The sequence below is a fragment of the Delphinapterus leucas genome, chromosome 6 (assembly GCF_059928025.1).
Source record: "Delphinapterus leucas isolate spDelLeu-1000000601 "Yukka" chromosome 6, BTC_Dleu_Yukka2, whole genome shotgun sequence".
Taxonomy (NCBI): domain Eukaryota; kingdom Metazoa; phylum Chordata; class Mammalia; order Artiodactyla; family Monodontidae; genus Delphinapterus; species Delphinapterus leucas.
The window spans coordinates 121,527,616-121,539,753 of NC_143134.1; the positions used below are offsets into that span (position 1 = coordinate 121,527,616).

At 60.7% G+C, this 12,138-nt stretch overlaps 1 protein-coding gene across 4 annotated transcripts; it reads right to left on the reverse strand.

The window, feature by feature from the left end:
* Nucleotides 1-1,809: 1,809 nt before the first annotated feature.
* PPP1R26 (protein phosphatase 1 regulatory subunit 26) lies at nucleotides 1,810-10,680 on the reverse strand. 4 transcript variants are annotated; one of them, XM_089913948.1, is made up of 5 exons: nucleotides 10,476-10,680; nucleotides 8,861-8,943; nucleotides 8,624-8,685; nucleotides 8,386-8,506; nucleotides 1,810-7,345 (listed from the first exon to the last, which is right to left on the reverse strand). In XM_089913948.1, the coding sequence occupies exon 5, from the start codon at nucleotides 6,880-6,882 to the stop codon at nucleotides 3,316-3,318; it is 3,567 nt and encodes a 1,188-aa protein (XP_089770074.1). In that variant the 5' UTR covers nucleotides 6,883-7,345; nucleotides 8,386-8,506; nucleotides 8,624-8,685; nucleotides 8,861-8,943; nucleotides 10,476-10,680; the 3' UTR covers nucleotides 1,810-3,315. The 4 variants fall into 4 exon arrangements, with proteins under 4 accessions (XP_089770074.1, XP_089770075.1, XP_022434007.3 ...); XM_089913949.1 differs by lacking the exon at nucleotides 8,861-8,943; XM_022578299.3 differs by lacking the exon at nucleotides 10,476-10,680 and having other exon boundaries at nucleotides 8,861-10,291.
* Nucleotides 10,681-12,138: the final 1,458 nt, after the last annotated feature.

A 12,138-nucleotide genomic window follows, 5' to 3' on the forward strand; every position in this document is an offset into this window, starting at 1 on the left:
AATGGTTTCAAATACATAGTAAAATGTGTTGACACTGGGAAAAAAAAATCCCTCTGTTCAGCACACAAAACACCAGAAATCTCAAAGCTTCTGCAAATAATATAATATTTCCCCCTCCCCGTCCCCTCTACACAGGCCCTTAAATTAATTTCAAGGAGAGAGGAGGATCAAGGTGGTAACACTTTTTATATGAGCAGATAAAGTGCTAGTATTTCAGTTGAGGGCCTGGTTTCCCACTGCGAGTGTGTCTCAGCTTGGGAAAACCTGTTGATAACTCGGATTCTGAGCAAAAGAGAAAGTTCAGAGCAACACTTCTCGATTTCTTAAAATTTTATTTATTTTTTGGCTGCATTGGATCTTCGTTGCTGCGCGCGGGCTTTCTCTAGTTGTGGCGAGCATGGGTTACTCTTCATTGCGGTGCGCAGGCTTCTCATTGCGGTGGCTTCTCTTGTCGAGGAGCACGGGCCCTAGAGCACGCAGGCTTCAGTAGTTGCAGCGCGTGGGCTCAGTAGTTGTGGCGCATGGGCCTAGCCGCTCCGCAGCATGTGGGATCTTCCAGGACCAGGGCTCGAACCCGTGTCCACTGCATTGGCAGACGGATTCTCAACCACTGCGCCACCAGGGAAGTCCATGACTCTTCTCTTTAGGAAGACACTCTCCTTGATGCGGAGACGCGGGTGGTGAACATCGAACACTGACCTCCAGGACTTCCCCCTCTTCCCACTCCCATCCTATTCTGCTGGGACTTCTGAAACGGGCCCATTCTTTCCGGAAAAGGGGGCAGTTCCTGCAGCGACACCGTGACCCCAGGATGACCTAACCCAGAGCATTAGACACCTCAAAAACCGGGTCTCTTGGGGCTCCCCTGGTGGCGCAGTGGTTGAGAGTCCGCCTGCCGATGCAGGGGACACGGGTGCGTGCCCCGGTCCGGGAAGATCCCACATGCCGCGGAGCGGCTGGGCCCGTGAGCCATGGCCGCTGAGCCTGCGCGTCCGGAGTCTGTGCTCCACAACGGGAGAGGCCAAAACAGTGAGAGGCCCACATACTGCAAAAAGAACCCCTCAAAAAACAAACAAAAAAAAACGGGTCTCTCCCCCTTCTTTGCATTAGGTGAAATGAACCTGTGGCCCCAGGTACATAGACGCCCACCCCCTCCCCATTGGGAAGCAAGAGGGGCTCTTTGGTTCGGACTTATCTGTAGGTCTTAGTAATTACAGCCTGATTTGGTAACACATCCTTGCCGAGACTCTTCCTACGAGTGCGGGCACATGTGCCATCTCATGCAGCAGCTCCGGGGATGCTGTGATGCACGGATGCAGGGTCGGGCCCGGATCATCGGAGGAGCTGTACCAGGGCTGCAAACGTATAGACAGCCATCACTAAGGGACAGCGCTCCCGTCTGCCCCCCACTGCAGCCCCCTTTGCAGACAGGGTGCAGGGGGACCTCGGACCTTGGCCCCAGTGTGTGCCAGAGTTGACCTAGGATGTTGGGGAGAGGGAAAGCAAAATCTTTCACGCAGCATGGCTTGTTGGCAATCCAGGGATGGGCCCGCACGATCACGTCTACGTCCAGTTTGTGAAAACCAGGCATGGCCTGCACTGCCAAGTAAGCACACAGACTGGGGCTAGGGAGGCAGGGGGAGAGGAAGGTGCAAAGGGTCTGGGGGAGACTGAGATGGGCCGCAGGAGCAGAGAGGTGCTCAGGACTAAGTGCACGATGACACAGAAGAACACTGGCAGGTCCTAGACGTTGGGTTCTCACGTCACCATCCTGCAAAGGCCACTCTGCACAGGACAGACTACATCAACTGATTTGTGAGCAGTGCCTGATTTATTAGCATAAAAAAAAAACAAACAAAAAATCCAGTTCTTATATACAAAACAAGCTGATTTTTGTTTTCAAGTGTTAAAAGCAGTCCTTCAAAATTAAATGAAATTTAAAGCATGGATTGTTTTTCCAGGAAGCACTTAAGTGAATGAATATTCGACAACGGAAATATCGGATGCACAGCGCGTAGGCACCGGCCGGTCACGGAGTCCACAGGGCCTGCTCGTCACAGCATCTGACCCGGCGGACACTGACTGTGGGTGCTGGCACACGTCCCCATTTGGGTACAGAAGTGATCCTGCTAAGACCTAGGGGGGCACAACATGTAGAAAATTCACTTGCACATCAGAATAACAACTTCAGCTGCAAATTAAACCTTGCTCCAGGCCCACCGCAGCTACCGATGAGCTGTCACAATTGCGGCAGCCGATCAGTTTGCTGGGCGATCGCGGGTAAACGTCAGCGCTCAGCCTCACGTGTGCAGGTTCCCGCCTGCCTCTTCTGTAGCTGTGGGCACCGCAGCAGCCTCAGAGCACAAAGTACAGGATGCCACGCTCTTCCCTGTGTGCGTGGCACCGCCGCTCAGACACACCGAGAGCACGGGCACACCCCTGCTGGTGGAGCACAGTCCCAGCGAGCCCAGTTCCCGGAGGGCGGTGGGCTTTGTCCTCGGTCCTCAGGACTCCGGGCACCAGAACCCATGAAGCAGCCGTTGCCTCTTTGCTTTGCCCAGATCAGGACAAGGGCACTGAGAACACACGGGCTGCCTGGTACCTTTTTAGAGCTGTGACTAAAAACGAAGGACGGCAGCTCCTGTATAAAGAGGTTTATTGAGCCGGTAGAATCATGTCATGTTTGAACAGGACTGGACATTAAACAACACAGGCCTCAGGTGTGAACTGGTGACCGGCCCTGAGATCTCACTCAGGACTCCTACTTGCAACTGGCATGGCCGGTTTGCTCGCTGGCCATTGTGCTTTGAAACGCTTTTCCAATTGAAGACATGCTCGGGCCTCTTTTACATAAGAAGTGCTGTCCAGGGGTGTCCCAACCAAGACCGCTGGGGCGCTCTGGCATGTCTCAGGCGGGGCACCAGCTGCTGCCTTCCTCGGGCCCGAACTGTGGCCACGACTGGCCATGGCCACCAGCGATCAACCCCAAGTGCAGGGACAGTCGGAACCAAGTGTTTGCTGATCTAAGACTAGTGTGGAGACCACGGAAAACTGCCCCGAGGAACGTCCTACAAAATCCAACAATGGTATTCACCAAAAATATCTTTTACAGCACTTTAAATAATTTACAAAAAGCCTACAAAAATTATATTTACCAGGACACATCTGTTAAATAAAAACATCCTTTCGCGTTAGTGTACATATATACAGGCTGTACAGGGGCCTCCAGGGCTCCGCCCTTTCATCAGGAGCGTGTGACATGTGGGGACGGGCACACACATGCTTCGCCCACACTTGCCGCGGCCAGGAGCGTGCTCACAGCTGGAGGACGGGGCCCTTGGCCAAGAGGCTGCCGCCCTCCTCCACAGACGCATCGCTGAACTCGCTGGCGTCGCTGCCCAGGGCCTCTTGGTCTTCATCGTCTCTGTCCGCCCCCCTCCGCCTGTACCGCAGGTCCAAGATGCTCTCCTCCGGCCCCGAGTTCCTCCTGTCGGGCAGACTGAGCCCTGCCTGGGACTTCCTGGGCGGCCAGCGGCCACCCTCCTGCTTCACCAGCAAGTGTGAGCTTCCGAACACTGGGCCGTGGCCAGCCTGGGTCTCTCGGAAGGCCGAGAAGGATGCGCCCTGTAGAGGCAGGCTCAGGGGGGGACTGAAGAGGCTGGCCTGCTTCCCGCCCCAGGAGACACTCTTCCCGAAGTGAAACAGCTGCGTGGAGAGCAGTGGTGAGAAGCCGGCAAAAGGCAGGCCTCTCTTGGGGTCCATGGCGAGGCTGGGCGAGCCCCGGGCCTGGCCCTCCAGCCGCTTCTCTCTCTGGCCCCTGAGGCCCCCTTTCCACGCCGCCGTGTCCCTGCCTTTCGTGTTCAGTGCCCAGGTGCTCTGCAACCGGCTCTGGGGGGAGAAGTCAGTCCAGGGCAGGGCGAGGCCGGCCCGGGGCCTCCCCTCTTGCTCGGCGCCTGGGGTCCGTGCCAGTGAGCTCCGGCTCTCTGCCCGAGCGCCAGCCTCCACGCAGCTCGGGAGCTGAGCCAATGCGCTTTCCCCCGCGGCAGCCTCGGCCCCCCTCGGGCTCTTATCTTTGGGCACATAGGCGGTTCTCCTACTGGCTGGTGACCCTTTGGCAGACGCGGTCCCGCTGGCGCTCCTGGGCGGCACCAGTTCGCATCTGGCCAGGGCTGCAGGGCTGCAGGCCTGCTCGGCGCGGGGGCTGCTCCTCCCGGCCGGAGCGAAGGCTCTGCCCGGGCCCCTCGGTCCCTCGGCCGGCTGCAAGGGCCCCCTGCACCTCTGGCTCCGGGTGCACATGCCAGGCTGAAGGGCCGGGCCGGGAGGTGGCACTTTCCGGCACGGCAGCTCTGGCTTGCCCCCATTCCCTGTCCCGAGAGCGGTGGGGCCCCCTCCTTGAATTTCTGATCCGCTCACGGACTCCTTGGCCTTTTCGGCCAAAAACTTCCTAATCTCCAGTTCAATGCTGTCATCGCTGTCTACAGAGCTGCTGTCATCAGACAGGGAACTGGGGCTTGGGGCCGGACCACGAAGTTCACGGGCTTCCGATTCACCAGAGAACAGGCTCCTTCCTGCAGCTTGGCCCCTGGACCGGGGAGCCGGGGGCGCGTCCTCGGCTGCCACGCCATCTGGCTTTGCTCTCACCGCTTCTTGGCAGAGGACGTGCGAGGGTCTCCCCGGGCTCTCTTTTCTGGACTTTGAGAGGCAGCTTTTCAGCAGATGTGGGCTTCGGTCTTTCCAGTCTTTCGGGAAGCCCCCTACTTTATCCAGGAACTGCGTCTCCGTGGTGCTGAACCTGACCCTCTTCTTGCAGCCGGCTCTGGGGTCTTTGCACCTCTTCCGGAGCCTCCGCTTGGACCGCAGCAGGTCCTTGATGGCCGTGTCCAGGTCCTCGTCACTGTCCAGCGAGCTGCTCTTGTCCTCGGAACTCTCCTTCTCATCCACGCGCCTCGCCTCGGCCGCCTTCCCGGGGCCTGGCAACACGGTACCCTGCGTGACCGGAGCCCCGTGCTCATCACCCAGCACGCCCGTCCTGCAGGGGAGAGGCTGGCCCCAGGTCTCACCCTCCCTTCCCGGGGCCTCGCTGGCTTTCCCCTGGCTGGGCTGCGCTCTCCCCTGGCTGCGGTCGGCGTCCCGGGCGCCCTCCTGCGCCTCGGCCGTGTCTCTGGTCCTCTTGGACGTGCACGGCCGCACGGCGGTGCTGCCTGCTCCGCGTTTCCTCTTGCAGCTCAGTGACAGGTCTGGCGATTTGGAGGCCGAGGCGCTGAGGCCGGACGGCAGCAGCGGGCTGTGTGCTGGTGGCGGGCACGTCTCCGTCCTGGGCAGCAGCCCCCCTGACTGCGCCTTCAGAGCCAAGAACGTCCGGATTTCCTGTTCGATGCTGTCGTCGCTGTCCACAGAGCTGCTGTCACCGTCGGAGCAGGAAGGCACGTCGTGGGGATACAGGAGTGGGCTGGTGGGCGGGGATCTGGTGCCGCCCTCCAGGGGACCCGGCAGGATCGTTTTGGAAATGTCCAGGATCGCTTCAGCGCACATCAGCTCCGCGGATGTGTCTGCGCGGCACGGGGACCCGTCCACAGACTTGCTTTCGGCAGCTGTACTTCCTGGAGGTGCAGGAGCCACGGTTTCCCTGGGAGGCCTGGAGGGGTGGTCGGGGTCCAGGCCACCCGGGCTGAAGTCCGCGGCCTTGGTGGCCACCGGCTTCTTCTTGCCCGGGGTCTTCCCGTGGCCTTCGAGCCAGGTGCTCTTGGTGCAGAGGCCCGTGCCGTGTGCAGGGGGCCCGGGGCCCTTCTCCTCCGCGGGCAGGGCCCTCTGCAGCGGCTCGCCACCTGCCTCCTTCCTCTTCTCCAGCTGGTACAGCTGGATGGCCTCCTCGATGCCATCATCGCTGCTTGAGTCGGCCGCCTCAGGCACCAGGGCCGCGCTCCTGGCTCGCCTTCCCCTCTTCCCTGAGCCGGTGCCCCTCCTGACCCCGACTTTACCAGGGGATGCTTCTGCAGGGCGGCCCGCAGCCACGGCGGGCTCAACGGTGACCTTGCACCTGGGGCCTCTGGGCAGCACGCCAGCCTTTGTGGACCTGGGAGGCTTCCGGAAGGTAAATTCCTTACAGGCGCCCGCCAGCTCCTGCTGGTACGCCTTGCCCGTCGGCTCTCTGCTGGATCTAGACGCCGACTGGGCCAAGCCGTCACCGGGGTCTGGTTTTTTGTCTGCAGAAACGTCGCATTTTTGGGTTTCGTGCTGCCTCTTCTCACTTAGGAACTGTTCGATCTCTGCCCGGATGCTCTGTTCGAAGGAGTCCTCACTGCTCACGCTGAGTGGCGAGGCAGAGCCCTGGTCCTGGCCGACTCCCCTGTGGCTGCCGGGGACACCAGTGGGGCCAGCTGCAAGGTCTGGGGGGCACAGGGCGGTCGGGGTGCCGCTCGGAGGCGGCTCTGGTTTGCATCGACTGGCTGCAGGAGGCCGGGCGGCCCCGCTCTTGGCCTTCAGGTACTCCTGGATGGCTTCCTCAATGTCGCGGTCCACGGAATCATCACTGTCCGGATCCAGCACCAGGGGGCCAAGGTCCGCGGCCTCCTCCTCCCCCTTGGGGTCAAAACCAACAGCAAGACCACAGGCGGCAAAGGCGGGGCTGGTAGCCAGCCTGGTGCCACGGCCCCTCTCCGCTCTCTGGCTTCTCTGCCGGCCATGCTCGCCACTCATGCCCAGGGTGGCCCCGTCCCCCTGAAGCGTGCTGATGACCGCCTGCACCTTGGCGCTCACCGCCGCTCTCGGGACGCCCTCCTTCGGCTCCGAGAAGCATCCGGGAAACCTACAGCTCCCGGGTGGGCCAAAGGCCTCCCATTTGGACGGCAGGGCGAGCACAGGAGGCGCATTCATGAGATACATCCTAGCCGACGGGACGTGCAGAGAGGCGGCACTTTGCTTCTCTGCCTGCTTCACATCCTGGAGGAGAAGGCACGCCGGGATGGCGCCCCAGGTCAGGTCATGGAGAAGCGGTGGGCCTGGTGAGGGTCCAGCCGGCCGCGGGTCCCAGGGCAAGTCACTCACGCCTCCCGGGTCTCATCTCCCTTGGCTGTAGATGCAAGATGGCCACGAAGCTTCATGAGAAAACGCTTCCGAGCCACCCGCAGCGAGCTCGCGGAAGCTCACATGAGTGTCCTTTCCTCGTCCCTCTGTCCATCTTCTCCGATACAGGAACAGAGGTTTTATTTACCTCCAAAAGTTGTCAGGAGGTGCCAATGAGATAAAGACTCAGTGCTTCTCTGCAGGTGGAAAAGAACAACTAGTATGAATCCAGGTTCAGTGAGACGTCGTGGGTGGGTCCAACCTTGACGCGAATCAGCAGCTCCTGAAATGAGAAGTTACTTGATGGGAGCATTTAAACATTTATCTCCCTAAACAACTTTAAAGAGTCACTTATACCAAAGCCTCTTTATTTTATTTATTTATTTATTATTATTTTTTTTTTGCGGTACGCGGGCCTCTCACTGTTGTGGCCTCTCCCGTTGCAGAGCACAGGCTCTGGACGCGCAGGCTCAGCGGCCATGGCTCACGGGACCAGCCGCTCCGCGGCATGTGGGATCTTCCCAGACTGGGGCACGAACCCGTGTCCCCTGCATCGGCAGGCGGACTCTCAACCACTGCGTCACGTCGAACGTATATTTGCCAGATGGTCTCACGGGACCGTATGATTATTTTTAGGTAATTAATACAGAAGTTGCCCCAAACACAGTCAGGTGCCCCTTTTCACGCTGTGTGGTTTCTCCACAGCTTTTGTATCTCAGACCAAATGTGGCTGGGTCGGCAGAACCACTGGGATAGTCTTGGGGACACTTTGAAGACCTGCTCCCAACAGCCTTTACACTACAGGTCTGGGACCACCGCCGGGGAGGGGAACATAACGCAGGCTGTACACAGCCGATTAGAAAGACGCAGAATACATATGACTGTCAGCTCTTAACATGTTTCTCTGACCTCTCCCGATCCCCTGCAAACTGGAATGCAAAGTAGCCGAGATGCAAGAGGAGAGCTTGGCAGTGCTTGTGGAAACAGGGAAATCGAGTTCCAACTCCAAACAGTGCCGGGCAAGGCGGTCACCACCCTGGGGCCTTGGGGGGTGGCCGGAAGTGGCCTGTGTGTTTGCTTTGCTTCCCATGCAGATCCTTCTCCCCCAGGAGCTTCCTGCCTGACGAGCACAGAATCCTGTGTTTACACACCACAGTCCTTTCCAGGAAAGCCTAGCCCAGCCACCTAGGCACAGACGTGCCCAAACAGGTGGGACCAGCAATTAACCAGAGGGCATGACCAATTCAGAAGGAAGTCCTCTGCTATTACTCCTTATGCTCAGAAAGTGAGACTCTATAATGTAAAAGAATTTGCTGCATTTACCTGCGATTCTCTTCGAGTCCAGGTTCAGCGTGACGTTTGCAGAACGGTTCAGGGATTGGGTCTTCGTCCCCCCACCTCTACGCTGTAGCATCTGGTGCCCACTTTTTAAACGGACTTTTGACTGCCAAGATTAAAGAGAATCAGAGACCTAATTCAGAGGCTGAAACTACAGCTGGTAAGTATTTGGGGGGAAAGAAATCACATTAAGGGCTCAAAATTCAATTTTGGAAGAACTTACCCTGAGGCCAAATACAGTTAACCACAACTAATTCCCAACTCTCCTGGGCCATCGGGCTGATCCTGTAGGATGGTGACGGCAGGGAACATGTGAGGTTATTTATCAGTCCTCAGATGTGAGCACCCATAACAGTCCACGATCCCTCCCACAGCACCACCCTCCAGGGAGATTCCCTCCCAAGGGCAGTGGGGAGCAACAGTGGGGAGGGGGAGGGCTCTTTCCCTGGGCTGTGCCCACCTTGCTGTGGTCATCATTCAAGCTGCCTTGGCAAAATGACAGAGATTACGAGACATCTGCATAGGCCTTGAACTGTGAAGAGTCTACATAAAGAATATTAACTTCTTAAACAGCACTGCTATCTGAAAAAGTGGGCCCAAGGATGAACCCAAGCTGCAGTGGTTTCCACTCCAGGTAGCAGAGTGGGCGGAAGGAAAAGCGCTGCTCTCTACTCATCACCTTGACCATGTTCACAGCTCTTAAATGACCATCGAGAGCTCGGACTCCTAGTGGGCAGTTTTCTGAACTGTCAAATTACCTAGCGCAAGAATGAGGTTAAAAATTCAGAGAGCGTCTCCAGCGACAGCTTGTGGCTTTAAAACAATCACCCACAATGAGATGAATCATTCTGGAAAACTCCCCGAAACTGTACTTGGAGAGACTGTGGGCTGAAGCCTGGGGGCTTTCGCTTTGCCAAACTGCCACCCTGCTCCTCGAGAACCCGGGGACCAGGTCTGGAGGGCGGCTGTGAGGACACCCAGCCCTGCGCCCCAAAGCCATGTGGTGCCAGAATTTGAACAGTGGAGGAGGGCACCTGGGTCTCTTCTCAGTCGACACCAACCTCCAGGAGGACAGAACCTCGCTAACGCTCATCCCCTGGCCAAGTCTGGCTCCCCGCACGCGATGTGGCTTCGCCATTAATGCTGTGCAGCTCCTGCCCTTCCCTCCCAGGCTGGACTTTCCCCAGGTAATAGGGAGGTGAGGGTCGGGATACAAGGCCCAGAAGGAGGGCCCTCTCTGGAGGGCCAGCCTGAAGTGGGCGTGCGCTGGAATTCCGGCCCTGGCCTGCGGAAGATGAGACTTTACAATACGGCAAGGACGGCTCCCCAGCAAAGCTGCAGGGCCACTGCCAGTGCCTAGGGGGCCGGAGGCCAGGCGAGACCCTCCCGGCTGACCCTGCCCTGCCCTCTGCTCCAGGCCTGGGGGCGCTCACTCCCAGCGCAGCCTCTGCCAGGAGGGATCCCGGCGCCCGGAGAGGCGACCCGGTTCTCTGGCAGGAAGGGGTCGGGCCTCCACGCAGGGCTGCGCCCGGGTTATATTCTGGGCTCGGGGGGCTTGGGGGCGAGAGGCCCGGTGACCCTCCGGGAAGCTGCACGGGGCGGGGCGCAGGGCACGATCTCAGCGGGGAGGGGGCCGGGCCCCGGGCCCTCGGCCGCGCCGGAAGCCGTCCCGCCGCGGACCCTCACCTGCGCCTCACCTGGGCCCCGCGCCCGGCCGGCTTCGAGGAACGCGGGCGCGCGCAGGCGGGGGTCCCGGCCAGGAGCCGCCTCTGAGGCCGCGACCCCCGCCCTCCGCGCCAGCTAACTACCCGGCGCCGGGCCGAGCCCGCCCCGCCCGCCGCGGCCCCTACCCCGGCGGCCCGGCGCCGCGGTGCGGCCTGCATGCCCGCCCTCCGGCCAGGCCCCCTCCTCCCACTCGGCCCCGCACCGGCCCCCGCCCCGCGCGCCGCGTCCCGGGGAGGCGGCGGGGTCCCGGCGCGGAGGGGCCGGGCCGCCGGCGCCGGGGGCGCGCGCGGGAGGGCGGGGCGCGCGTGCGCGGGGCGGGGCGGCCCCCGGAGCTCCCTCCCCGGACCTACCGGCGGCGGCGGCGGCGGGGCTGTGGCGGCCGCGCTCCGGAAGCCGTGCCCGGTGGCTGGGCATCATGGGAATGGCACGGCCGAGTTCCGGGGGAGGCGCGCGGCCCGGCCGGACCCCCGCCCGGCGAGCGCGTGCCCACCTGCCGGCCGCGCTGCGGAGGAGCCGCGGGCGCCGCGCGCCGCCCCCGCTCCCACCCCGCCCCGCCCCGCGCCCGCGCCGCGCCCGCGCCCGCGCCCGCGCCCGCGCCCGCGCTCGCGCCCCGCGCCTGCCCAGCCCGGAGGCGGCCCGAGCCTCCGGAGACGCCCCGCCCCTCCCCAGCCTCGGGCCGGCCCCCCGAAAAGCGCCCGGTGCGGTTGGAGTGAGTAGTCGGAGTGATGTCTGACCCCCAGCCCACTCCGGCCAGAGGCTGGGGCCCTCCGGTGCTGTTTGGGCGCCCTCTCCCCTGGCCCCCAACTGCCCCGGGAGCGGGGGTCGTGCGCTGAGTCAGTGGCCGAGTTGGCAGACGCCGCCCTGCCTCCGCGGTCCCCGGTGGGAAGTTCAGGCCAGGAGGCGCACAGATGGGCTACTTTGTCGTGGATGATGTTACTATGGTCATCAGCAGTCCTGTTACTAGAAGCTCCTACACGGCCAGCGTCCGCTGTGTGCCTAGCACCGTGCCTCCGGCTGGAGGAAGGTGGTTCCTTGCCTTAAGTCTGCGCAGAGCTCAAGTCTGGCTCCCTGGAAGCAGCGGGTCCCTCTGTGCCCCCCTGCCCCCCAGTACCCGAAGCTCCAGTGCTGCATGGCCAGCCTTCTTTCCAGGAAAGCTGCCCAGGCCTCCTGCTGCCTTTGCCCAATGCTTCTGTGTGTCTGCGTTTCTTACTTCACCCCAAACTTCGGGATAAGGAACCTGAGGCTAAGAATGGATAAACAGCCCGCCCAGGGACCGGGGTCCTGCAGCAGGGAAGCTCGGGAGGCAGCCTCATGTGTAGTGGAAGCCCAGGACTTCAGAGCCATAGGGGACCTGGGAGAGCAGAGCATCCCTCAGTCGTTCAGGAAATGGTCACTGAGCACCTGAGCGTGTGCAGGCCTTTGGCCTGGCCTTGGGGGTCTGTGGAGGCCGGGGTGGAGGCTGGGGCACCCTGTGACTGGCTCCATAGGCGTACCTGCAGCTGGGTTCCAACAGGAGGAAACAGATGTTAAAGACACATCTGTCCTGGGCGTTTGGCCTGTTTGGGAATGGGGAGGGAGCATTGTCTTCCAGGAACACCCCCCCCCCCCGCCCCGCCCCACACAGTATGACAGGTTCTGTTTTCTGGTCTCTTCGCTGACTGTGTGGCCTTGAAGTTCTTTGTGGTTTTGTTTGATTTTTCTAACAGTTCAGAGATCTTCACCGGAGGCTTGTGGTGTCCCACTGCTACTCAGGGTGCTAGGGCTGGTGGGGGTGGAGCCCGGGCAGCGGGAGGGGCAGGTTGAAAGCAAGATACGAAGACTGTCCGTCTTTCCATCCCTACCAGCCTCCATGCCCCTGACCCAGACGTATCTCGGGGTGAACTGGGGTTTCGTTTCCTGTCTAAAAAGTGCCAGAAGTTGGACAGGAGAAAAAAGTCAGAGGCTTTTTCCTGCAGGAATGAGAAGGGGGCTATTTCTAGCCTTATCCGCCTAGGGAATTTTGAAAGCCATGAA

Bases quoted from the DNA above. Each gene is read 5' to 3' on its own strand.
- PPP1R26 (XM_089913950.1), bottom strand. From the start codon at position 6,882: ATGTATCTCATGAATGCGCCTCCTGTGCTCGCCCTGCCGTCCAAATGG.